A 27967-nucleotide genomic window follows, 5' to 3' on the forward strand; every position below is an offset into this window, starting at 1 on the left:
TATAATATCATACTTACCAATAAGGTCTGCGAAGGTTTTGCCATTGGTATATCTGCCAGTAGATGTATTATTGAAGTCTATGCCGTAGGGAGCTACATTTGCCTTAGCTAGTGTTTTAAGATTGTTATTATTTCCAGCATCTAAACCTGAATCCCCAAACACATACAATGCTGGCACATGGCTCTTTGCATCGTTGGCTTTGGCAAAGAAAGCTTCATAGGCTATAAAGGAAATAACCCAAAAAGCTTTGAAACTTGTCATTTCTTCTTATTTAGTTATTTGAAGACGATGAATGTTCTTAAAGTAAATTACAATGAATTTATAATGTAAATTTTTTACCTCTCATAGTTGGAAACAAGTGTGGGAAACGTTGGAAACAATCACAGAAAACGTTAGAAACNCTCATTCTCGTCCTCATCCTATCCTCATCCTGAAAATCTTCCTCTTTCTTATCCTATCCTCATCCTCATCCTCATTCTCATCCTCATCCTATCCTCTTCCTCATCCTCATCCTCATCCTCCTCCTCATCTTATCCCTATCCTCATCCACATTCTCATCCAGAAAACGTTAGAAACACCGCACTTTCTTTGAAAAAGAATGATGGACAACGTTGTTCAACCATATTAAGTTTATTATTCTATCACTTTCTCTTATTTTTTGGAAAAGAAAATGTCAAAGCTAAAATGACAGAACTTCTTACCTGTTTTTCTAAAACAAAATTTACCCAATCGTTATAGTCATAAAAAAAAAACCTTCACTTCTATAAGTAAAAAAAATAAAGAGGAATTGCATAATGTAAAATTAAAATGGTTTATTACCATCTCTTTCACCAAAACAATGCTAACTAATAATATAGTTTAAAATCTTCATAGCTATCCTAATACCCAAAAAATTGATTTTTTTAAAACTCTAGCCGCTAAAGATTAAGGCAACTAGAGAATTGAACTAATGACCATTTTATAGGTGCAAGGCTCTACTAAGAGTGTGTAATATAGTGGTATGATTTCTTGATTATCCCTGCCTCCAATATAGCCAAATAGGGTACATTGATGGTTATGTTCGGGGATAGTCAAATAGGGTACAACAACACATGTTAGGACTTCCCCAAGAATTCGGTGTTGATTTTTACACATTGATATGTGCATATATATTTATTAGCAGCACATACTTTCTCAACAACACATACATTTATATATTCTCAACATCACAAACACATAAATACATGCCAGAAGTTTGTTTTATTAACATCAATACAATACAAACTACAAACAATGAATATCATGCCAATTATATTTTAGTAGAGTACATAATTATAAACAAAAAAGTTATGCAAATTACAAACAAACAAAATTATGCAATTTACAAACAATCAAAATTAAGCTATAATTATACAAAAAACTACATGCATCTACTTTTCCTTTTCTTTGATTGTTTTTGGCTTATAACACCGACATTGTTTGGAGGAACATATTGATTTACCTAAAGCCCTTCATCGTGATCATCTCTTGTATATAAATCCTCATTCGTAGTTGGTCCGCTCCCGTGCGACTAAAATGTCCTAAAAAAGGATCATCTTCATCAATATCTTGATATTCATGATCATCAATATTATTGTCGATTATTTTGTTAGTTAAAAGAACAATGAACCATTTCATACCATCCGGATCACAAACATAGAATACTTGTACTACTTGTGATGCTAGAATAAATGACTCATCTTTAAATCCTTACCTATTAAGATCCACCCACATTAACCCTAACCCATCAACTCGGAAGCCATTGTTGTATGAATTTTAAAAAAATATAAACAATATATTTGTGACTATAAAAACATTCAATAATGCTTAATGTCCTAAGTGTTGTTGAAAATAAACATTCCAAAATGCTAATTGTACTGAGCGTTATTGAAAGTCTACTTTCAACAATGCTTTTTATAGTGAATGTTGTTGAATGTATACATATTTAAACTAAAAACCCAAACACGTTTTTAAACTTATGAAAGGTTTATTCTCTTTCAGCTAAACATAACCATCTGTATACAAATCTTAAACAACATAACTGAGCATCAACAACTCATTTCCAACAACATTCTACAACTAAACTCCTTTTCACGACATTCAACAAAAATGTGAGTTTTTCATTTTATTAGTTTTTTCCTTGCATTGATGTCCATACTTAAATATCTACTCTTTTCCTCTAACATTAATATTTAGCTTAAATGTCTACTAAGTGTGTTACTTTAATCTCCGGGTTTAGAAATGATTTTTCCCTTTGCATGAACATTTAGCTCAAGTTTCTTTGTTGTACATAAATAATGGATTCTAAAAAAAGTGCACATTGGATTATCACAATGAAGAAGGTTATTAAAGTAAGAAGTAAAAATCAGAAGTTAACAGTAAAATGAAGCATGAAAGGCCAAACAGTTAAAATGAAGGGTGGCAATATATTAGAGATCTGCATTGGGGTTGTTGTTTGACAACTTGTGCCAATATCATCCAACAACTTGAATGATAAAATGTTGAATAGTTTGAAGGCTATCATTTACACAAATTGTATGAAGGTTCTACATAATTTCATGATTTTTTAAACAACAAGACACAAGTAAGATGTACGTATTATAAAAAAAACAAAATATGAATTGTATTTGTACCTATTCTAGAAGAGTATTGACAACAATACAACAACAATCAAAAGGGACTCCACATTAATAGCTTCAATGTTAGGGCCGCAGAGTTGTGTCTCTCGAATAAGATGAATGCATAGATTAACCATTATGTCAAAACAAGAAGGTGGGAAATACATTTCAGGCTCACACAAAGTCCAAATAATTTATCTTTGCAATGCATATAATTTCTCAGGGTCAATCACTTTGCTACAAATTGCCTTGAAGAAGAAGTATAACTTAGTTATGGTTCCTCGAACGTTTTTAGGTAGAATTGACCATATTCCAATAGGCAAGAAACGCTCCATAAGTACATGACAATCATTAGTTATGGTTCCCATCAAACGCTTTTCTCCATCGTCAATAGTGATGATCTTCATGCAAAAGTCTAGATGAGCAAGGAATACATTCTTATTATAATGTTCCAACCTCATTGAATGAGTATTGTCTTCATATACAGGACATGCAAATTGTCTTTTTTGTACTATATCTGGGCAAATTACCATATGCAGGGAAATCACTAATTGTGCTGAACAAGAAAGCCCTCAAGTTGAATCTTTCTCCCATATACACATCATATACATCTATGCATGTCTCATACATTTCCTTCAAGTCTTCAATTAATGGAGCCAAATATATGTATATATCATTTCCTGGTTGTTTAGGTCTAGAAATTAACATAGTTAACATCACATATTTGCAATTCATGCATAAAGAGGAAGGTAGGTTGGATATCACCAACATCACTGGCCATGTACTTTGGAACCAAATTTGAACAATATGTGGGATAATTCCATCCATTGACAATGCAAGGCGTAGATTTCTTGATTCCTGACCAAAACTAGGATAGTCATGATCAATTTTCTCTATTTAGGAAAATCTGCAGGATGTCGAAGCTTGCTATCTTTAATCTTTTCTTCATCATGCCATGTCAACTTATTTGCCTTGTTGCCATTGCTAAACATACGCTTGAATCTTACTTTGATGGAAAAATATCATACAACCATTTTGGGAATTGAGTCTTCCTTCTTATATCGCGATGCATTACATTTAGGATAAAACTTCAATGAAGCATACTCATTAAAAAATAAGGTGCAATCATTTTCCCAAGCATGTATCCTACAGTAGTCCATGTCAATGGAGCGTAACATTTGTTTTTCATCATAGGTTCGAGAAGGGAGCACATTATTTTCTAGCAAAATATCTTTTAGAAGTGCAACCTAGTCTGTGAAACTCTTATCAGTCCATCCATTAACATATTTCAACTTTTACGACCTTGATGCTGTAGCCAATCTTATGAATTTAGTACAACCATCAAATAATGGATTCTCAACATTACTTATCAACCGTTGAAACATCTCAGGATAATCCTGAAGATCGTCTTCCACAACATTTGCCATTTCCTGGAAATGGTCGTCTTCATTTGCATTTGTGTAGTTTTCTTTCATATGAATCTCATCATAATAATCCATAACATCTCTCTTCTCACCATGCTTGTCCAACATATATAACTTTGATCAATATCGTGACATACTAAATGAACTTTTAACACATTTGGAGTAATTCGATTTGGATAATAACTTTTTAAGCAAGGACATTCAATTCTATTATGTTTTTCAACATTCTCAATTGCAAACCTAACAAATTATTTCACTCATTCTTCATACTCCTTCGTTAATGGATTAGCACTCTTCCATTTTCGATCCATTTTCTATATAAAAAAAATTAACAAAAAAAATATAATGAGCATAAATCCCTAAAGCTTGGAGTTAAGCTCACCAAGAAGATAGTGTATCTAAGTTAGAATTAATATAATGAGCATATATAGAATAATTAATAATGACAATAAATAACATTCAAACAATCTAAGTTAGAATTAATAATAAAGGAAATAATGACAATTAATAAAAACCTGATAGTGTATCTAGTGCATGTGCTTAATTGTTGATCATATCGACAAAACTTCTTCCAAAATACATTGTTGTATATATAAAACAAAATTATATGAGAGATAAGTATTCAACAACGCTTCATGAAGAATGCACAGTTGAATTTAACATAAACAACAATGCATCGTTAAAAAAGGTTATTGTATATCTATACAAAAGTGCACTACTAAAAAAGCATTGTTGAAGATCATTATTCCTAATTCTACACAGTTAAGCACACAACATAAAATAACATAAATGTGTATTAAACTACTAGAAATAGAACATAACAGCAACCTAGATGCATATAGAAGCACCAAATCACAACTATATGAACACAATTGAATTTCAACTGAATTTATATATTGAACATTAATTACGTTGTACTGTTGCATAAATATATATTACATACACCAAAACATGTACATTATACTGAATATTAATTGAATTCCCTAGACTACAATCTGTGCAAAAATGTATTATATCTATGTTATATATTGATTTCCCGAAACAAAACTAAGTACATATTGCGATTAATCTTCCCTAATCTGGGTGACTTGGTCATCTGTGTATGATTTGTCAACAAACTTGATTTCATCAGTTGACCACTACTGAATGATCTCCTTCATGTAGTTCAGCACATAATAGCCGCAATCTACCTCGTTTATTTGGCAGAGGGTCTACAATTAAAATCAAGTAAACATATAAGTATAACCTTAATTGAAATATGAATACACTACACATATAATTGTTTGAGATGATTTATGACAATACCTTTATATGATTTCATTTGACTTTTTGCTGTGATTTTCTAGAACGAATACAACCTCTATAAATTTTCAACCCCTGAAACAATAGAAAATGTACTTAATTATTAAACAACTTTGAAAGTGAAAGTGTAACTAAAAGTTTAAAAGAGTAGTTCACTTACTTAGTAAACATTTCTCTCATACTGGTGTACTTGTTCGGATCACCATATGTCAATGAGTCAAAGTAGTATACTTCTTCCTCGACCCAATTAATGGCAACCAAAAGCTAATGTCCCCTAACAAAATACATACACATGGTTAGGAAATTTTAAGCATATCAAACATACTAAAGACAAAAATACAAAAGACAATTAAAAATGCTCACCTAGTATTAAAAGCGCAAGAAATAAATCTGCATTCATTTATCAATGAGTAGAGTATCTACAATTTGTTTTGTCTATTCCCTAAACTTCTTTTTGTCATTGTCATTCGGCACCAAAGCGGTAACATGTGGGGATATGAACATGACCTTCTTCTTATCTTCCAAGAGAACATTTTCGTACAAGTACCTAATATAAACACATATAGCAGTTGCACCTATCCAGTCATGTTTATATACATCCTGGACTTCATTGAGGCTAATGTATTCATGAACATTATTCCCGAAGACTTCCTTGGGAAATGATATAATCATTATTTTATCTCCCAACTTCTGTACATGCTCAAACAACTGAATACAATAGTTGGTAGTCTTCTTGGAGCTCACATCTTCCATAAATGGCATTGAGCTCACATCCCCCGTAGATAGCATCGAGCTCACATCTCCCGTGGATGCCTTAGTCTTTGGGTTGCTACTAGGGATGGCATGTACATTTTCCCGAAATATTCAATATAAAACATATCAATTACAAATCAATATATACATATATATATATAATATAAGTGAGCATAAGGTGAAAATCATACCTTAGAAGGAAATACTTGTAAAGATCTATTGGCCAAGCGCAAAAGTGCATATAGCCCCTCCAACTGTGAAGATATCCTCATCGAGAGGAATTCACAGCAATGCGTCATCATCGATTGCAACATCAATCGAGACCTTCACATGATGCCATGTGATACATGCATTATGAAGCATAACATTGGTCGAGTTGTGCACTTTCTCTACACCCACCACTCGGCTAGATGGGATATCCAAGAAATGTTTGCAAGCATTGATTCCTTATATGTTAGTTAAAACATATAATTAGTTTACAACTATAAACTGAATGGCTAATAAATTAAAATAAGTTAACTAAATTACCTCAGGAATGGAAATCAGAATGGGAATTTTGCAAGGAGCAGGTGCGCAACTCTCATTGATGGTTGAAGGAACAATGCCAATAGCAGTAGCTAGTCATTGCCACTCAGCTTCCTTCACCTTCATTAATTACTCAAAGTCGCTGAACCATTGCATGATGCTATCCAATTGATTTTGAACCTGGCTCATTTGGGCTTTGGTTAAACACTTTCGATGGGGTACAAATGATTGTTGACTAACCCCAAAACCTGCACCTGAATACGACCAGGGCACTAAGGCAGTCCTAGTGCCTTATCAAGTATACGCGACTATCCGCTGGTACCTCCTTTTCTTTAGGGCAACCTAACAAAGCAAGAAAACACATAATGTTATTTAATCACATTTTGATAAATAAAGTATGCAAATTAAGTAAAATTAAAAAATGAGCACTTACAACACGGTTTTCCACTTCTTGATCTTGTTCATTATCGATGATATCATCCATGTTATTATAGGCATCCACCAATAGAACATCGAGTTCTACTCCATGTGGAGTCAAAGGTATATCGCTTTTTTTTCTAGCTGCCAAAATATAATCAATAATAATGTAATTAGATATATGGACACAAAGTATAACCAATAATGTACTAACAAATTAACAATACTTACAATTTTTTCCTCGATTTCCCTATACCCCACTCGAGAAGCTCGATATAGATACATAGGCTTGGATGCCCTCTTATGATTTTCATGACTTACTTTATGCAAAAAAACATACAACATTAACATAAACAATCATATATATGTATATAAAAAAGCATATATAAGAATAAAGTCAACACAAAGAAGATGACTTTACCAAGAAAGACTTGTTTTGTGCGCGTCTAGTGACAAAAGCCTTTCAATCCTAATATTCAATGACATTTTCATATTTGTTTGGAGGTTTGAGGTTGACATTGTCATTAGCATCTCTGATACATTTTTCAGCATCAGTTCTGAATTGTTGGAGAGCCTTGCCGACAAATTTAAGGATATAAACATTATGCTTCTCACCAACATCAAAAGTTGACTCAAATTAAAACACATAAATACATATAATTGCATGAAAGCATATACATTACAAGAATACACAACAAATACATATACATTGCATGAAAATAGATATAGAGTATATTGCATGCAAACACATATCATACGTTGCATGAAACCACAAAAACACACACTGCCTAACCACGACCTTACAGCCTAAGCACATATAAAAACTTAATGTTATTTCATTCCAGATATGCTCCTTCATGACATTCAACCTAATATCAGTCCATTTTTTGAACATTATCGGCACATTTTGCCTAATCACGACTCCAATGTGCATCCACCCTTAGAGTTTAATGGTTGGACATTTGAGTTCCATTGAAAATTTATCTTCACTTCCTTACTTCTTGCACGAATGATATTATTCACAGAAATCATTCTACAGGGAGTTCATTTATGAACAACGATTTGCTTGTCTTGTGGAGTCGGTGTAGCTTCATCACCACTGTGAGAACCATAATCACCATTTTGGGAAGTCATTGATGAAGTTTTTATAGGTTTTCTTATAGTATGAGGTTTTCTCTTTGATTAAGTTTGAGAGGGTAAAGTGAACTAAATCAACTTTTAGATATTTAAAATGCAGTAACCATTCAACAACGCTTTCTTCAGAAAGTGTTGTTGATATGACATTTTTAACAACACATATTAACGGATGTGTTGTTGATTTGACATCTTCAATAACACATATTAAGGGATGCACTATTGATATTAAATCTTCCACAACAATTGAGTGACAAAGCAATGTTAAATATTCAGGTTGAATCCAACTTTTGACAGTTCATATTCATAACACATCAACAACACTTCCTCGATTATACATTGTTGAATAGATTCTAACTAACAGCGATATCTTAACTATGCTTGTTAAACTAAACTCATTCAAGTCAACATCTAAACTAACAGAGTTTTCTTAAACTTGTGTTGTTGAATAGATTCTAATTAACAATGTTATCTTAATTATGCACTGTTAAACCAAATTCATTCAAGCCAGCTCTTAATTCAACATCCAAATTAACAGCGTATTCTTAAATTTGCGATGTTAATGGATTTAAATTAATAGCAATTTCTTGAATTTGTGCTATTAAATTAACATATTAAATTAACAATAATTTCCATAATACAATATTATTATTTTGTTATTGAATGTTCTCATAAAATACAATGTTGCCAAAATATCCCAAAAATATTAAACATTAAGTATAGTTAATTTGTTTATTTTGTTTATTAATATGGAACTTCCAAAATACAATCATCCAAATAAATAACAACAAAGTAGAAATTAACATCCAAAATGATTGTTTATTCTTCATTCAAAGTACCAAAGTTTGATGTTACCAAAATACAATAATTGTTATCAAAATACTACCAAAGTAAAATGTTCATGATAAATCAAAAAAAGAAAAACAACAAAAAAGAAAGTAAAAAAATAATTCCTTCAAAGTGCCCCTGGTCAGTTGAAGAAATCATCCCCTAAGTGCATAATAGAATTAAGATATTTCACATAGTCCGGGTCATCGTCCCTTGTAGCCGTTAAGAATTGCTAAAAAAACAAAAATAAAATATTAGACCTAGAGATCAAACATAGAAATTAAACATAGAGATTGAAGATTATTGCAAAATTGACATACACATTCTTTTTAAGAATATCATTTTTCTATTTTTTTTAACAAAACTTCCTTTTTTCTTTGTGTCTTGTATTGCTCTCTTCTCGGTTTCTTTGTGTTTTTTCTCCTATCTTCTTCTCCTTGGGTGTCATGACTAATTATAAAAGGAGACAATGGAGTGAACTACAAAATTTATAGATTCAAATGGAAAGAGAATCGTTATCGTCGTCATTGGCAGATGTGCAAACAATTAATTTTTCTACGAAAACAAAGAATTTGCATAGAAACGAAGAGACACATAAAACACTCCGCCATTAATTTTTCTGATATGTAAAACGTCGTATATAAGCAACATCGCACATTTAAGAAAGCGTTGTTACTCTGTCATCTTCAACAGCGCTTCTTTAATCCTGCATTGTGGAATAGATGTACAGTGCTTCCTATAAATTATGATGTTAAATAGAAGTCATTCAAGTCAGCACTAACATCACTGATGTTCAACAATGTTTTTTCAAGAATATGTTATTAAAATTGTATCCACCTGCCTAAATTGACAACGCTTGCTTTAATATTCGATGTTGATGTTCTTCCACCTCATTTTTAACAGTGTCATTCAAAAAACCGCTATTGAATGATCGTTGTTAATTACGATATCTAACATAGTGCTAGATGTAACAAGTCCATGTGAATATGGCAACCCCATTTTTCTATACTTGTTTATAATAATGTTTGATAATTTCAATACAAATTTACTAGTTAGCACTTACTTCTTTAATGTTACCTAGAATTTCTCCAATTCTTAGAAAGATTTAGAAATCCTTCATGCAGTTGGGAAATTGAGGACTTGAACCTGTTACTTGCAGTTGTTAATAATTACCCAAACAATGTAACTTATGAATTCCAATGTCTTGTTACTTGATATTGTCTTGATGAATTAAGGGATTCCAATTTTTCCATTGAAGATTAATTGAGCAATAGGATTAATAATTCATAGTTTATGAATTAATTATTAACTTGAAAATATGATATAGTTCATTCATCATTTATTTTGCATCGCATTAATAACTAAAGGAATCAAGGTCCCTAGCGTTTTATTACCATTGTAGCTATCCTTCAATATTACTATTTTTAATAGTTAATTTACTTTATCAAATTTCTTGGATATTGCCATTGAAATCATTCACCATCGTTTCCCATATAGCAAAATTACTAGTTCCATTCAACTAACTTATGCACTATGAAAATGGTGTATGGGTTAAGGTCATTTTCTAATTGGTTTTGATACCAATTGTTGATACAATGGAAGCGAACATTGTTTGGAGTTGGTCACAACCAATCAAATAAAAGGCATAAGAATAATTATAAGAGAAGAAGACAAGAGAATTTGTTAATGGGGTTTGGTCAATATATTTATATCAATGGGAGCGTTGAGCGACTACAAAGATATTATTAGAGAGTAATATCTACAAACTCTAGCATACTCATAGGTCCAATGTCCATTGCTATTACTAATTGATGTTTACAATTGGTACACATTATAACAAAGAACTTGAGTCCAACATATAACATCGACTTACTCGCTTTATTTCGATATTAAACACTGTGAGATTTCATATAATAACATATTTTAAGCCTAATATAAAATGAATGTTAAAATCTTACCATAAACTTTGATCTCAATGTACTAGATACAATGTGTTTTGTTTATAATTTAATGTACATATTGTATCAAAATGTTCGAAATTATATAAGAAACATAAACTTCGCCGCCTTCAAGTTTGCACTTGATGTTCTCTCTAGAATTACACTTGCAATAGGCAGACATTGTTGCCACCGCAAAATTCTAAGTCACCATGCACCGTTTGTGAAGAAACTCTAGCAAGATACAACTTATTGTACTTATTCTAATAAGTTTCTTTTTACTTTGAATACCTGACGATAACATATTTTTACCTAGCTCAAGTATATTAAAAAAAGAGTCATATTCATGCAATGTTAGTGCATTGATTTATGCTTATATAATTTATCGTCCATCATTTGTTTCTATTACTTTTATTTAAGAATCAACGATAATTTAAAAATGGATGGTTGATAATGTAATGAAATATAAAAAATTATTATACTATTAAAGCATACATCTTTTTTTTCTTAAGAAATTAATAAAAATAGTTATTACTCCAAAATTATCACATTATTTAAAACTTCTATGGTGAAAATATGTTTATTGAAATATGAATGATGTAATAAATATAGTATAACTATTAGGGGTGTATTTAGTATGAATAATACATAGATATTATAACATGACGTATATCTCAGCATAAATAAAACTTATAAATTGTGAGTTGTGAATATTGATAGAGAGAAGTGAATTATCTATGTGTATATTATGTTTCATAGCCTATAAAATCATAGTTATGTTGATGCATAGTAAAATATGGAGTGTAATATCTGTATAATATTAATATAAAATTTATACACAGTTGTTATATTATCTATCATTCATTTGTATTATATTTTTAAAAGAATGAATGATAATAAAAAATAAATGTTGGATGATAGACTAACAATATATAAAACTCTTATGTTAACGGTTCTCAAATATGAACCAATTGATAATATTATGTGTGAAAGAAAAGAGAAATGTTGGGTGAATCTTCTATTGGAACAAAATATAGTGTCTCAAACCATGTCCTAAATCATATCTTAAAAATAAATCACATCAATTAAAAAAATAAATATTAATTAATTTTTTATTTTTGCTACATTGTTATTGGTGCATGACATTATCCGAGTTCGTGCTAGTCCAAAACGTTGAAACAGATCAAACATTTCTTGTTCCGGGTCTTGTGGTATAAGGTGTTCCATATTAATAAAAATGGTAATTAAAAAATTTAAAGTACCATTAATGTGATAATTAAGAATATGGTAAACGGTCCCATAAGTCAGGATAGATATGCTAGACAACTCCACAATTTCCTTACTTCCCCAATCATAATTTTTGCTTTATGATAAACGAAAAGTCTTCCTCACTATTTTCCAAGGGTTGTTCCGTATAGAAATTGTTGATCTTCTTCTAACTATAAATAATATCAATCCGATGTAAGCCTAAACAATTCGTGTATACTCAGTTAATTATCTATTATTAATTATTAAGAAAAAGATGTATATTAGTATATAAATCTTTACAATATCAATATATAGATTAAATATTAATGATAGAGACAATATATATCCATATATATTTTTTTTTTCTTTTTTGACTAAGTATAAGTATAGGTAGTCAATTCAACCCAAGTCTAGTGTTTTGAAAATTCCTATGATCCCTTAGCCATGGAGCCTATAAAAGCATAACTACAAAATGCAAACATGTCACAGATGAGTGAAATTACCAACATCTTTCTTAAGCACCCAGAATATTCTACTACCTTAAAAAAACATCATATACTAAATATCCATTATAACACTACAACTTAGGTCTGTAAGAATCAGTCTCCATAAATCATTTTCGTTATCACACTCTACCATAAAATTTCTGGGTCTGTCACTATCCAATTTCATAAACAATTTCCCTTGAAAATTTAACTTTTTACCAAAATGGGTATCCCTCATTTTCTTGCTATACCTTTTCCAGTTCAAGGACAAGTGAACCCCGTTATGCAGTTTTGTCATGTTCTATCCAAACTTGGTTACAAGGTCACTTTTCTTCACACAGAATTCAGCTACAAACGATGGAATAGAACTATTAGCACTGAGAAAGATAACTCAGAGATTAATTTTGTTACTTTCCCAGATGGGTTGGGACCTGAAGATGATAGAAGTGACATAATGAAAGTTCTTTTTTCAATGAATAATACTATGCCTGATTTGTTTCCTAAGCTCATAGAAGAAATTAATGGTTTGGATACTGAAAATAAAATAAGTTGCATGATTGTTACTATGAATATGGGTTGGGCTATTGAAGTTGGTCACAAGTTAGGAATTAAAGGAGCTTTCTTCTTTGCTGCCTCAGCTTCTTCCTTGGCTTCATGTTATTGCATCCCAAAGCTCATTGATGATGGAATCATTGACTCCAATGGTAAGAATATTATTATGATCATTCAACTATTTTTTATTTTTTAGGAAATTGAATTCAGTCTAATATTTACTGATTCTTGTTAAGGTACATATATATTTACATGTAGTTATTATCTATACGTTTTTCATGCATGACTTCTTCACAAGAATAAGCAAATAAAACTTGTTTTCAGTGGAAGTTAATAATATAGCAGTGTTTGTCGTAAACATTTTCTTAAGAGCATCCAGGATGGTAACCTATTTTTCGTTCTTAAATCAGCCCACTATTTATTTTATATTTGTTTATATATTTTAACAATTTAAGCAACTTAAAGTCAAAAATCTCCAATGATGCAACCTTATTTCCGTTCTTAAATGAACACTACAAACCTACTTCATATGTACCTTCTTCTTCACTTTTACTTTATTTTATTTAATATTGATTTCTTATCTCTCTTCTAACATTTTTTATATTTTTTAATGTTATCTCAACTATAAGAACAATGTCTATTTTCTTCATTGTTGTGAAATAAGTATAAGGATGATTTTTCTCAAATAGTGAAATTGAAAGAAGAACGTTCTTTATGAGGACATAACTTAGAATCCAAATATTAAGTTATTAAATACATCATTTCCCAATGAATAAGGGTGTGGAAAGTTAGAATCCAAATATTAAGTTATTAAATACATCATTTCCCAATGAATAAGGGTGTGGTTGAAGTTTTTGGCTAATAATTTATCTACTTCATCTAATCCTTAATAGGTGTAGGAATGGCAACGGGGTGGGTTGGGATCGGGTTTGTACATATCCGAACCCGAAATTCAAAACCCGAATCTGAACCCGAACCCAAATTCAACGGCATTGAAAATAAAAATATCATCCCCAAACCCATCGGGTTTCGGTAACCCGAACCAGAAAAAACCCAAAAATGATAAAGTATTAAGGAAAATATGATATTATTTTCGTGTAATTTTTCTCAAATATTTCTATTTTCTCTTGCATTATTTTATTTCTTTTATGTTTGAAGATCTAATAGTATGTAAAGTAAAATTAAAAATTAAAAACAATTGGCAAATGATAGAAATTTCCATTTTAAATTGAATTACCTTACTTCGGGGCGGGTTCGGGTTAGGGTCTTTGCTATATCAAACCCGAATTCAATCACATCGGGTTTCCCCGTTAAATTCAGGTTCGGTTCGAGTGGGTACCCACAGGTTCGATTTTTATTGTCATCCCTAAATAGGTGACATTTTCAACCAAATTACACAAAGCAATGAAATAAGATTAATTAACTTCCTTAATATGGGAGAATTCTTTTAATTGATTTTTTGGTAATATTAAGAATATTTTCTCATCTGTTAGGCAAGGAACTAACTAATTCCTTTCAGTATCTGTAATTGTCCCCCCACTAAGAGTTGCTAACAGAAATCGAACTCTTAACTTTTTGATCTTTCTAGGATCTAGCATGATCTTAACCATTAGGCAAATATCTTGTTGATTTATTAATTAATGGTTTTGAAACCAACAATTTTCAATTTAATCTCAATTATCAATTAAGTATTAATTTATCCAATTTGTTTCTAGTTAGTCAATGACTAAAAAAGCAGAATTAGTCAAAGTATTTAATCAGATTTAATTGAAAAGAAAAAAAAATTGAAAAATTGCATCAATTGATTTTTTTTTTGTATTACCAAGTATATCCTTAAATCTTACTAATAAACTTTTTGAATATGTGGTTGTCATTTCTAACAAGTGTCATTCACTAGAATTAAATTATTGACCTTAAGGGTTATACAATAAATTTAACAAGATCTTAAATCACTGTACAATGATTAAATCACAAATATAAGCACTTTCTTGATTTCTTTGTCCATTTCAGGAATCCCCACTAAAAAACAAGAAATTCAACTTGCCCCAAATATGCCTAACATGGACACTGCAGATTTACCATGGCTTAGCCTAGGTAAGACCTTCTTCACTAATCAACTTGTGCCTGAGATGCAAATTATGATGAAATTTGGAGAATGGTGGCTTTGCAACAGTGCCTATGATCTTGAACCTGGAGCATTTTCCTTATCACAAAGGTTCCTACCCATTGGTCCATTAATGGAAATTGAAAGCAACAAATCTTCATTCTATGAAGAAGACACAACTTGTTTAGATTGGCTAGATCAGCATCCATCAAAATCTGTTATATATGTTTCATTTGGTAGTTTGGCTGTAATGGAACCTAACCAATTCAATGAACTAGCTCTAGGGCTTGATCTTATGAACAAGCCTTTTCTTTGGGTCATTAGACCTGGTAATGATAATAATGCATACCCAAATGAGTTCAATGGAAGTAAAGGTAAAATTGTTAGTTGGGTCCCACAGAAGAAGGTACTTAACCACCCTGCCATAGCATGTTTCATAAGTCACTGTGGTTGGAATTCAACAATAGAAGGGTTATGTAGTGGTGTACCTTTCTTGTGTTGGCCATTTTTCAGTGATCAATTTCTGGATAAGTCATATATTTGTGATGTTTGGAAAGTGGGTATTGGATTAGAAAAGGATGAAAATGGATTAATAAGAAAGGAAGAGATAGAGAAGAAGGTAGATCAAGTGCTTGGTTGTGATGAAATAAGAGCAAGGTCATTGAAACTGAAGGAAATTGCCATAAATAACATACAAGAAGGTGGCAAGTCTTTAAAGAATTTAGAAAAGTTTCTCAACTGGGCCGAGTAATATAAGGATGGGGATCTGTTGTCCCTGACTATGTCTCCAACCACGTCCATGACTAATCACAATGAAGCAAAATTGATAAAGTTATGAATATTTAGTTTTTTTTTTAACTGACGTGACATAATAAGATTGGTCTGGGACAAGATTTGAGACAACAGATCCTTGTCCGTAATATAACTTCCCTTTGGAGTAGTTTGGAAGGTAATTTTATTTTTAGCCCTTTATGTTGTTGATCAGTTGATACATATTGTTATAATATTCAAAATTAGATATAATGCGAATCCCGATGAAGGATGTAAGTGCTTTAAATGGTATTTGTCCTCCATTATAATATGACTAAATATCCAGAGGCCACATGATAGAGTAAGACTTTGAAAATTCACGACTATGCTCATCGAGAGTAAGTATGATATGTTTATTCTTGTAAAGTTTTCTCGAGTATCAAAAAACATAAAATTGAATATACAAGGATAACAGTTCCATGCTTTGAGTATCAAGAAACATAAAATTGAATATACAAGGATAACAAATGAAAGATTATTTATTGTAGACAACATGATGATTTATATTGAAAAGAAAATAATACGATCTTTTATCTCTAATTCAATGAGTGGTGAATATAAATATTTTTAAAAGAATGAATAACGACATTTTAAATAAATGTACATTTTTTTTTAACATATTTAGTTGTTAAACAATGTTATTTAGAATTAATAGGTTATTTTAAAATTTTGAAACAAATATTTCTTTTCTCCATATATTATTTTGTTACATAATTAATTTTAATTATAATTTATAATTAAATATTATTGCCCTCTCTAAATTTTACATCAAGATCCACCACTGGTTGTTAGCCGACTTGTTTAATCAGTTGGGTTATTCCAATTTTAGTCGATTAAACTCGGTTGAATCAGTTTTTCCACGGTTGGAAGAGGTTTCTAGTTTTAACTGTCGTGTGGGATCGTGCACGTAAACGGTTGACGGTCGGACCGGTTGGACTGTGTAGTGCCCTAATAACATTGGCTATTACATAGCCTATTAGATTTTTATTATGTATATTGAAAAGTGGACCATACTTGTATTGTCATATAATTTAAAGGATAAAAAGTATAGATGAAAATAAGGAGTCAAATTTATCACAAATGAATAAGATGTGAGATCAAAATTGTTCTTGACAATTTCTTCCACATAAAAAAAGCCATTAGAATTTTGGTAAAAAGTTAATAAAATGGCTATTTTGTACATTTACGTCAAGAATGAAAAAGGAATCTAAAAAATATGTAAACCGAAATTGCACAATTAAAAAAAAAAATTGAGGGATCAAGAATACATTTTACCTTAAAAATCATCAATCTTTCTTTAAGGGTAAAATGTTAAATAAATCCCTTAAAATATAATTAATATACATGATGTTCTTTGGTTAAATTATTATTATTATTATTATTTTATTTCATTGAATTTCTTTTTCTCGGTCTAATATATTCCCTCATCGCTACTGAACCAAAGCAATGATCCAGATCTAAGGTTTTACTATCTTCACCATCTTCCTAATCAATGGTTTCATCTCTCTCCTTCTCTTTATTATGGGCACCCCAGATTTCGATTTCTATCCTTCTCTTTCACATTAAATTATTTTATCACGTTGGTTGATTTTATTTGCTTACCATTTTTTGTTATCGTTTGATGGTTGAATCTTTGGATATGATGATCTATGAATCATGTAAAATTGAAACAAATATAAAATTGTGTTTTTTATAATATTTATATTTTAAGGGGTTGTGTTATTTTTGCATATTGATTGGTTTTCATTCTAATGTGTATGAGATGATATTTGGTTTGTTTTCATCAGTTTTATTTGCACTTATGATTATGAAAATTTCACCTTGATTCCTTTATATTTCTTCTTCATGATTTTGTGAAGAAAATGATGAAAATAATATCATGTGTTTTAAATTACGGCTGCGTTTACATTGTGTTTACCACAATTGCTGAAAAATGCGATTGATGTGGCAGCAATTGTGGTCGTGATGCGGTTGCAGATACTCTGAAACTGCAATATTGCAGCCACAATTGCAGTTGCAGAGTGCAATTTAAAATACTGAACACAACTGCAAACAAGACAGTGTGGCATTTTTATAATCACATGTGAAGAAGTTAACTAAAGATGAAATCAGAAAGCAAACCAAACACTTTGTTGTGTATTATATTTTCATTCTGTATCGGTATTTTCACATTCCCACTTTCACACATACAACCAAGATAACCCTTGTAAATTGTACTTTCACAATGAGAGTCTTAATTTTTTGTCATTTGAGATAGAATAGTTTTCTAACTTCTTTGTGGTGTTCTGTTCACAGTCATTGTAGTGGGATATCTTTGTCAGATAAGTGGAGATATTGGCATCCTTTGCTGCATGTTTTTCGTTCTTAGTTTTGTTTTCTAATTTGAATTTTAGTTTTCTCTATATTCTCGAAGATTTCTTATATTCTTGCCTTTGTACTGTTCTCTTATCCCTCAATATATTCTTCTCTAATAAGAAAAGGTGTCTTAATTTTTGGTTTAGGGATATTGGTTCAGTATGTTAATTTTGGAAGTGTAGATGGAAGCTACAAGAGACTAAAGTAGTTTGACAGTTGTATATCTTTTATAGGCTGTAGCTCCTAATTTTAATTTGTTCCTTGTCATTTTATTACGGGAATCTCTATTGAACTCCCTTGCGCTTAATTACACTCTGCACTCCTCTTGTTTCAAAAGTTACACCCACCTTTCGAAGATTTAGTTATCATTATACTTACCTACCCTTTAAGGTAGGTGATTGAAATTGTGCTGAAATCCCCTACGGAGAGGTGAGTGAAGCTTTTGAAACCGGATGTTACTGAGCATAATTAAGCTATACTTCAAGGGAGGTTAGTGTAATTTTCCGTAGCATTAACATGAAGTTTGAGGAGTGTGGATTTGCAATAGCATAAACAACATTTTTATGCAGATAGCATCTAATCTGTTGTAGTGATAGGAAAGCATGGTGTTTGAGTCCTTTAGTATCTATTGAAAAATTTCTCATTATGTTTGGTGAAATGAGTTTCTGTCCTTCAACCATAGGTTTGTTTGTGATGATAGCCGATAGGTAGGGATTAGGCCCTTGTTACTGTTAGGCACAGTGAAGATTGTTTCCAATTCCTACATGTTTCATAATAAATCAGTTGAAACAATCATTTTTTTTGTCTTTGTGCCTTTAAAGTCAAGGACTAGTTCAACATCAATCCTATGCGAAGTTGGTTCTTTTTCTGAATCAGTTTTCATTTTAACTAAAAGTTCTTTTCTTTGAATTCATTTTCCCCCTTATTCACCCTTCTTCATGTCAGTTATTATGTTTGATTTGGAATTTCAAAGCTACTTCACTAAGATTTACCAAATTGCTTAAAGACCATCTTTTAGACAAATGATTTCCTTTTTATGCTTTTTTTTACAGATTTGAGAAACTAATGTTAACTAAAACAATTCCTATTTTATTTACCAATTTGCAAACATGCCTTATGGATTTTGAAAGAAAAGGGGAGAAGCTGTGTAGATTGACAGATTTGCTTTACATTGCTGCATTTCGATAGGATGGGTCGTGTTGATTATTCACATTCAACCCTAATTGCCTTGGAAGAGAATTGTATTGATTACATCTCACTAGAAATAGCCTCTCTACTGCGTACATCTACCCTTCCCAGACCCCACTAAGTGGTAGCCTCGTGCACTGTGCCGCCCTTTTTTTTACATCTCACGGTTCCAGACTCCAGAGGACAGGCTGTCCATATTAGCATTTCCCCACCTTCTTTTCAATAAGTTTCTGAATTTTTCAAATGAGACAATTCATTTGTTGTAGGAGAAGTACAAAATATCTATGCATGATTTTGTGATGCAATGTCAGTATACTGCTAATCATGGAATCATTGCTACTTTTGTTTGATGTAGGAATTATGTTTACATGGTTAAATGTTTTATGTTTTCAGTGTTGACAGGTTTTGATGACATTTTCACTAATTTTCTATTACATTCTCTCCGGAATTCTTGAAATGTTTACATTTTTGGATTCTTCATTGCAGTGATGATCATCAATTTATTCCATATCTAATTCCAATGGAGCTATCTACGGCCTCTGAAGAAGTTCTGAAGTCTGTTTTCCCTTTACTGGATGGTGTTGATCTTGCTTCTGTTATGGCTGTCTGTAAGCAATGGAGAGACATAGCTAAAGATGATTACTTTTGGAAATGTCTCTGCGCGAAGAGATGGCCTTCAATTTGCAAGCGACCTAATCCTCCTACCGAAACTTACTACAATCTGTACAAAACGTTTTATAAACGCCAGCATCACCGAACTCTTCTACCTCCACGAATTTCCTTTGACGATTTGGAGTTTTTCATTGACATTTGGGCCGAAAATATATTAGTCTTCTCTGATGTGGTGCCTGGTTCTGTCCTGCAACCCGGGTTTAAAATTCCACCTTCTGGGATATGTGACATGCTCAAATTTCACTTGGAGGGTTCTGAGTACAAGATGACTTTACCTGTCGAACCTACTTTTAGTATCCCTTTAGGACAAAACCAGGATGCAAGTGTTTCTGTGATGGTAGTTCGTAAGGATTCGAATAAAGTTGCTCGCGTCATCAATAAGTCTATGTTTGATTATATCGATCGTTCATCGTATAGAGCGTTAGCATTTGATTACCTGGACATATCCCCGATCTACCCTTTTCTGTCCGGCATTCGGGCATGGATCTCTTTGTTGTTCATGGAAGATGGAAATGAAGATGTTATGCGTGTGTTTGGGATTCAAATGGATTTTTGTGATGTGGCAAATTCTAAGGAAGAAGTATTGTGGTTATTGGATATGCTTGATTGGAAGTGAATGTTTATGTCCAACATTATAACAGAGATAATTGCACACTGTAATTTTATATTAACTACCTGCGTTATTGTCATTTTCATGTTATGAAGTATTTGTTTAATTGATGCTAATATCTCATGTTGGATTTATGTAATTATCTTATACATTTATTGTCATCATAAAAATTGAGAAAAAATGTATGTATTAATACTGGAAGAGTTTTCTATACTATTATTGTGTTTTTTCGCTATTTATATTTGATCATTTTTTACTCTTAAGTATAAGTAATACAAATGATTTTTTGACCGGGTATAAATATTTGCACTAGTAATAGAGAGATGATACCACCTATCATGAGTGATACAGTATGAACCAATGGTTTTATATTTGTGAGTAGTCACATAAAAAAAATTATAGAACTAGGAATTTATTTATTCATGAACAACCAATACTACTTGCATCCCGTATTGTTCCAACATTTTCACCCATATTATAATGCGTTACTTGAGCGTCAAATTACATAAAGTAATCAATTATAATTAGGAGGTAATTAAAGAAGTGTAATGAAAAACTTACGCTGTGAACTTGGTTCAATTGGAAAATCGGTAAACTAGACCTTTATCGATAAGGTACGTTATGCATATCAGTCATAACAAAACTGGTAGAAATTGGTTAAAATATGTTGTTTTTGATGAAAACAACCCAACCGACCATTATTCTTTACTCAATGCAAATTTGTTGGAAAAAGTACCAGCAGTACTTATCACTTGCTATGAAACTCTTTAGTTTCTTGGCATAGAAAAAAAGCAATCTTGTGTTGTTTTGTCAAAGGTTGAAATAAAGTATATATAGCCATCGGTAGTTGTAGTGCTCAAATTCCTTGGATGAAACAACAATTACTCAACTGCGGTCTTAAACTTAATAAAGTTTAAATCAAGTGTGACAATACAAGTGCAATTAACCTTACTAAGAACCCCATATTACATTCATGGACTAAACATATGGAGATAAGATCATTTTCTAAGTGATCATGTGCATAAAGGAGATTGCAATATAGATTTTGTTGAGACCTCAAAGTGATTAGTTGATATCTTTAGTAAACTTCTTCTTAGAGACCATCGTTTGATTTGTATCAAACGATAACTCCAAGTAGTGAAAATTCTCAAATTAACCGAGAGACTCGATGTAGTAACATTATGGGCGTTAAATAATATAAAATCTTCAGTGTCATATTTTCTTTCTCTATTCTACACTTACATTCATTAATAAATTGAATTGTGTATGAATTATTTAGAATCTATTTATACAATTGAATTGATGGATCTTAAAATTAATTAGTCAATCTTAAATCAATTTGAGTTTTTTGGTTTATATTATAATTGATTAGTTAATCGATTGAGTTGACATTAGCTTAATTTTATATTAATTGATCATTTGGAGTTATAGAAACTAAATATTTTTGTCATTTCATTATTTAATGGAATAAGATGCCTGAAATTGAATATTGTAATTGAAATAGCAAAGTAATCACACACTTCAACATGCATAGAAGATGATCAATTTCCACAAATAAGAGGTCTTAACACAGTTGTTGATGCTTATTGTAAGAGAATCATCTCAAGAATCTAAAGGAGACTCTAGGATTGTCGCTTGAGGACATTCTATTCCATAGAGCATTTGCATATAATAAAATAATTACTCACATATACTTTTCTAATCTTTGCCTTGCTATTTTAAATTTATCTTGTTAGTGGTTTTTGTTTTTCCTTTTCTAGATTCCTTGTTATTGTTAACTTTGTTTTGGTTGCTTAGTAACCTTAATCGAATTACCACCTATTTTTTATGTTATTCTAAATAAAAAAACTTCTAACCTTATAAGGTGGTTGTTTATATGGCTAGAAATGAGCTGAACCGAGTCGAATCAGAGTTTAGCTCGATAAGGTATTGCTCCACTCGAAACTCGACTCGAACTCAATACGAGTTATTTTTTTAGCTCAAGTTCAGCTCGATTAAAGTTCGCAAACTCTTCAGTTAAGTTCGAATTGGTTCATTTACACAACTCAAATAATTAATTCATTTTAAAAAATATTACAAAAGAACCTTATTTATATATATAATAACAATAAACATAAAAAAATAGTTTATATATACATTATATCGAACCAACTCATGAACCAAGCCAAACTGTATCCAACTTAAATTCAGCTCGTTTATTTAACGAGTTCAATTTTCAGCTCAAATTCGGTTCATTTGATTCATGAACCAAGTTTATCAAGTTAAATAACGAGTTGAATTTGGACAAATTTGGTTCATTACCAACCCTAGTGTTCAATACATCCTTAAGTCTCATTAACAGGACCCTTATGAACTAAGCCTCTATGAATAAGAAATGGTAGCCCTTAGCAAATTACTCAAATATCTTCCTTATTGTAATGAGCATTTTTAGGCTAATAAATTACTTAAGATATAACATATCTTTAGAAAACTGATTTTGATTTTATCACTTATTGGTACTTCATGATGTTGATTTAACAAACTTTAGGCTAATGAGTATTAAAAGCAAGCAAATCCATTTGCCTCCACCCATGGGACCATGCATCTTTACAATATCAAACTTGGAACCTTTAAAGATATGAATCTTTTAAACATTGTACAACGCACTATATAGAACAAAATTGGTTGCCAATATAATGTATGTAGAGAGAGTAAGAAAGATGGTTCATTGACAATCAATGGAGGAATGAAAACCATCATAGTCACATGGTTCCTCGTTTAGTTTATATACCCGGGTACCGGAATCCGCTTACATATAATCGAATACAGTACACCGAAACCAGTATCGATCCGACGGTACTGTATACCATATAACTATGAAAAGCTTTATTCACTTCATGTTAACAAATAATATTTGGAATGTTAATTGTCAAGATTGCAAGAAGAGTAAGAACTCATCATATCATTCCATGATGATAAGGTAGACTTGATCTTCTTATTCTGGGGTATGCGAAACTTGGGCTCTTGAGGTATAGTTGGATTCTTCACTGACCTGCATGCAAAAACATTCCAAAGATTAAAAAAACAGAATCATTACTTTTTCTTAGATCACTGAGGGTTCGTTTACGACTTGAATTTTGGAAGGGAACAAAGGGTAAGGGAAGGCTTCAGAGCCATCTCACAAGTATATTTTATTTCATAGCTTCCAAGTATCCCATTTCCCTTCCCCTCTAAGATTCAACTCATAAACACAAAGGAAGATCAATCCTTACCTCCTTGGTATAAATGGTCTATCAAAAAATGGCATGGGTTGTGCTTTTGGAATGAGTTCCTTCCTCAACCTTTTTACTTCTTCCTCTTCTGCCAACTATTTGAGTGAAGTAGCATAGAAAAAATCAGAATTTAAATGAAAAGCCTTGGCAAAATCAGTGCTGGAATCTTGGAATAGTGAGAAATGTACCTTTCTTTGTCTCTCCCTTTCTAATTTGTATTGCTCTATTAAGCTCAATTTTTCAGCCACCTGCATGATTAAAAGCAATGGATATGAGGTTGACAAGTCTCAGCAGTTAAAACCATCCAACGACCTTAAGCATTCATTTACGAGTTGAGTTTTGGAGGGAAGGAAAAGACGGTCAGAGTCATGAAATACATTTGTAGAGATAGCTCTGAAGCCTTCCCTTGTCTATTCCCCCGCCAAAATACAACTCGCAAATAGAACCTAATATAAGTAGTGTACTCAGGTCCACCAATAGGGAGGGGGAGAATGCAACTATGGAACCGAGTTGTCTCTTGGAGATGCATTGTATGATTTGGAACCAAGAAAAACAATGACAATTCAAGATATAACTTGTGGAAAATGCAATTGACTATTAAATTTGACAATTCTATGATTTCAGTAGTATAGATACATGTTTCTCTCATTTAGCTTATGTATCGTGTAAGCATATCGTGTTCAATATAAAAAGTTATGAGGAGAAAAAGAAGAAGAAAAAAGAGGAACCTGATGGTCGAACTCAGCACGATCCATAGCGCGCACATCACTATGAAGTGTAAGGTCTATAGGTATTGTAATTTCTTTAACTGGAGGTTTTAGCAGGCACTGAAACATTGGCACAAAACAATGCTAATTAACCAAAATATGTCACTGAATAGAATTCAAACAAAGAAAATGAACCTTACCTCTGGTTCATCTGTTGTCAATGGAAGACCTTGTGCTATTGGTATCCTTTGCCTCTCTTCTTCTGTCATCTTCTCTTGTATCTTCTTTACAAATTCTTCCTCTTTCAACTTACCCCTTTGCTACATTAGGAGTTCATAACAAACGTCACAACCCGGAAGTAATGAAAAAAGAACAGCATAATGTAGGAGACTCCTACATAGTTGGTATGGGAGGGTAAATAAATGTACACAGTTTATGGAAAATTCTCCACTGCCGCCTTCCTTAGGAGTCTGGGCCGTGTCTTAGTCCTAGTTTGTGGCTGATAATCCTAGCTATTTGGTAAGCTACTGCTACAACTAGCTAATCAAATGCGAACCTTTACGTTGCACTGAGACTCGGCCTCTTTTTTAAAAGAGGTGCAACCCGAAGTGAATCAAAATAAAAATTAAATAACAAAAACTTCAAAACATTATGGTGATCAATTAATCTTCAGCATTTACCTCAGTTCGAAGTTTGAATGGTTTTTGGCTTGTAATTCTCATCTGCTTCTTCTTCCATCTCCTTCCCCCAATAGTGCTTGATGATGATTCTAAGCTCTGAAAAAGGTTCAATTAAAGTTCAAGATCCTCATTGGTGAATCATCAACTATTTCATACATATAAAGAAGTAACTAAAATTTTACATTTCTTCTGCTTCTTCCACTACCAGTAGAAATCCTGCGCGACGAACTGCAGCATGAAAAAATATAGTAAAGATCAACACAACACTGGAATGAAACTATTTAAATGACTTGCAGTTAGATTAACTTATTTTGCATTCAGTGTCACATTACAATTATGGTGTGATGCGGTTATATAGCGGTCGAATCAACCACAATATTGTGGCAGTATCACATTACGAGTTGTCCGTAACTAGAATGACTTGTGGTTTCTATCTCCTCCCTCAATAGGTGAGAGGGTAATCTTGCACAGTATAGTCAAATGCCTAAACTGGGGCCCTACCAAAAACTACTTTTTTTATAAAAATTAAGCACTAAACTAAACCAAACAAACTTAAGAGCCAATGGTTTCATTCATTAAATCAAACAAACTCTATAGCTAAACTTATCAAATCAAACATGTAGTAAATTGAAGTATAATTGTGGTGGCGATTGCGTTAATAGTTGCGGGTTGTCATTGCAACTATTACAATGTGGATGGGCGGTACAAAAAATTCTCATTAAAAACATCGAATTAAATACGGTCCCAAGTGCGGTTGTGCTCCGATCCGATACAGGCACATCATTGTGATCCAGTGTTACACCGAAATTGATGCGGTTGCAGCAGTCCACAACTGCCACATCCAATTATGATACGGTCTACAATTTGAAACAAGTTGAAAGGGTTTACCTTCTGCGGCTGCTATCCCATGAAGAAGAAAGTGAAGCCACTTGATCCAATCCAAGGTTTTCAGAAGTCATAACACAATCTGATGGTAAAAAAGAAGAACAAGACTCATTTTCTTTACAAAACTCCAACCCTTGTTGCAATGGCCATTTCATCACCACCTTCTTATCACTATTACTCTCTTCAATTTCCTTTTCCTCCTTCTCCTTTGGAAAAGACATTTGCATATTTTCAAAAGCCTTCACCAAATTCATCACTTTCCCACACCCACTTTCAAAAACACCCTCTTTTGAATCTTCCATCAACCTATCCCTTTTCTTAGTGTTGTTAATTGTACCCATTTCAATCTTTTCATCTTCAACCTCAATCTTAGTCTCATTATCTTCATTGTTACCACAATTCTTGAAAAACTCTTCTTGGGATTTCCTTAGATTCTCATAAGCAACACATAAACACTTGTTCTTCTTCTCTTTGCACTTACAAAACGACACCGTTGACCCTTCTGCAGCAACAACAGCAGAATCTTCATCTTCTGGAATCTTCTTTTGGTTGTTCTTCTTTGCCACCACCAAGAACTTCCTCTCACGGATCTTGTTGCGAGGGTAGTTTGGGTTTTTCGATGCTGATGGTTTCTTCTGAGATTTGGAAATTGTAGAAGGTGAAGAAGACTTCTTTGAAATCGGAGAAACAGAAGAAGAAGAAGAAGAAAAAGAAGATTTTGATAAGGTTTTATGAACTGGGCTTTGATGAGAAACATTGGGGTTGAAATTTTCTACTGATTTTGATGATTCTTGAATCTTTGATCGATCCTTTTTTGGTGTTAAGGTTGTTACTGTGTTCTTGGTGGCCATGGAAATTGGAAGAAAAAATAACTGAATGTGGTGTTTGTAGAATGAATGAAGAGAATTGGGATTGAATTGGTAAAAAGAAAGAAGAAGATTAAGAAATAGGAACGTTGAGGATTTTGTAACGGCTACTTTTTGTGGCTGATTTTAGCCAATAATTTATGCATTTGAAATTGTTTTTTACATTTTTGGACCGTTTTATTCTGATAAACCACATGAAGGGAAAGTCATTTAGTAAAAAAAAAAATAGAGAGTTAAATCCGTTCCAAACTAAATATCTCAAATTATATCTCGCACAAATGAAAATATATTATATTAATTAAAAAGATTAAATATTTATTATTAATTCTATTTTTGCTTGAAGGTTATATGTTACAAAAATACACACTTACTTCTAATTTTCCATTCATATGTGAATCCAAATATTAGTATATGTTCTCCTAATTCTGAAGATCATAATAAACTCAAGAGAAAGCCGAACACAACACTGTACAATGTAAGTTGTTGCAATTTTATACCGGCATGACAATGCCAACTCCATGGCACGACCGTGTTGTAGCCAGAATATAGATAACAAAAATACTGACAAATGTACTCATATATTTATAAATTGTTATTT

At 32.0% G+C, this 27967-nt stretch overlaps 3 protein-coding genes and 1 long non-coding RNA gene across 5 annotated transcripts; 3 read left to right on the forward strand and 1 right to left on the reverse strand.

Annotated features, from left to right (window-relative positions):
• On the forward strand, window positions 12845-16103 carry LOC109357190 (UDP-glycosyltransferase 83A1-like). The gene is made up of 2 exons (XM_019600970.1): window positions 12845-13393; window positions 15252-16103. Exons 1-2 carry the CDS (start codon window positions 12913-12915, stop codon window positions 16094-16096), a joined length of 1326 nt encoding a protein of 441 aa, XP_019456515.1. The 5' UTR covers window positions 12845-12912; the 3' UTR covers window positions 16097-16103.
• Window positions 17536-21092, forward strand: LOC109357192 (F-box protein At5g39250-like). 2 transcript variants are annotated; one of them, XM_019600972.1, is made up of 2 exons: window positions 17536-17617; window positions 20185-21092. In XM_019600972.1, the coding sequence occupies exon 2, from the start codon at window positions 20219-20221 to the stop codon at window positions 20984-20986; it is 768 nt and encodes a 255-aa protein (XP_019456517.1). In that variant the 5' UTR covers window positions 17536-17617; window positions 20185-20218; the 3' UTR covers window positions 20987-21092. The 2 variants fall into 2 exon arrangements, with proteins under 2 accessions (XP_019456517.1, XP_019456516.1); XM_019600971.1 differs by having other exon boundaries at window positions 17551-17650.
• LOC109357193 lies at window positions 18799-25461 on the forward strand. The gene is made up of 3 exons (XR_002108833.1): window positions 18799-19250; window positions 19294-19969; window positions 25451-25461. It is a non-coding gene; the product is annotated as an uncharacterized LOC109357193 (long non-coding RNA).
• Window positions 23683-27383, reverse strand: LOC109357189 (calponin homology domain-containing protein DDB_G0272472-like). Its single transcript, XM_019600969.1, has 8 exons — window positions 26507-27383; window positions 25801-25846; window positions 25619-25714; window positions 25139-25258; window positions 24960-25058; window positions 24420-24479; window positions 24232-24326; window positions 23683-24011 (listed from the first exon to the last, which is right to left on the reverse strand). Exons 1-8 carry the CDS (start codon window positions 27352-27354, stop codon window positions 23882-23884), a joined length of 1494 nt encoding a protein of 497 aa, XP_019456514.1. The 5' UTR covers window positions 27355-27383; the 3' UTR covers window positions 23683-23881.

The sequence above is a fragment of the Lupinus angustifolius genome, chromosome LG09, assembly GCF_001865875.1.
Source record: "Lupinus angustifolius cultivar Tanjil chromosome LG09, LupAngTanjil_v1.0, whole genome shotgun sequence".
Lineage (NCBI taxonomy): Eukaryota > Viridiplantae > Streptophyta > Magnoliopsida > Fabales > Fabaceae > Lupinus > Lupinus angustifolius.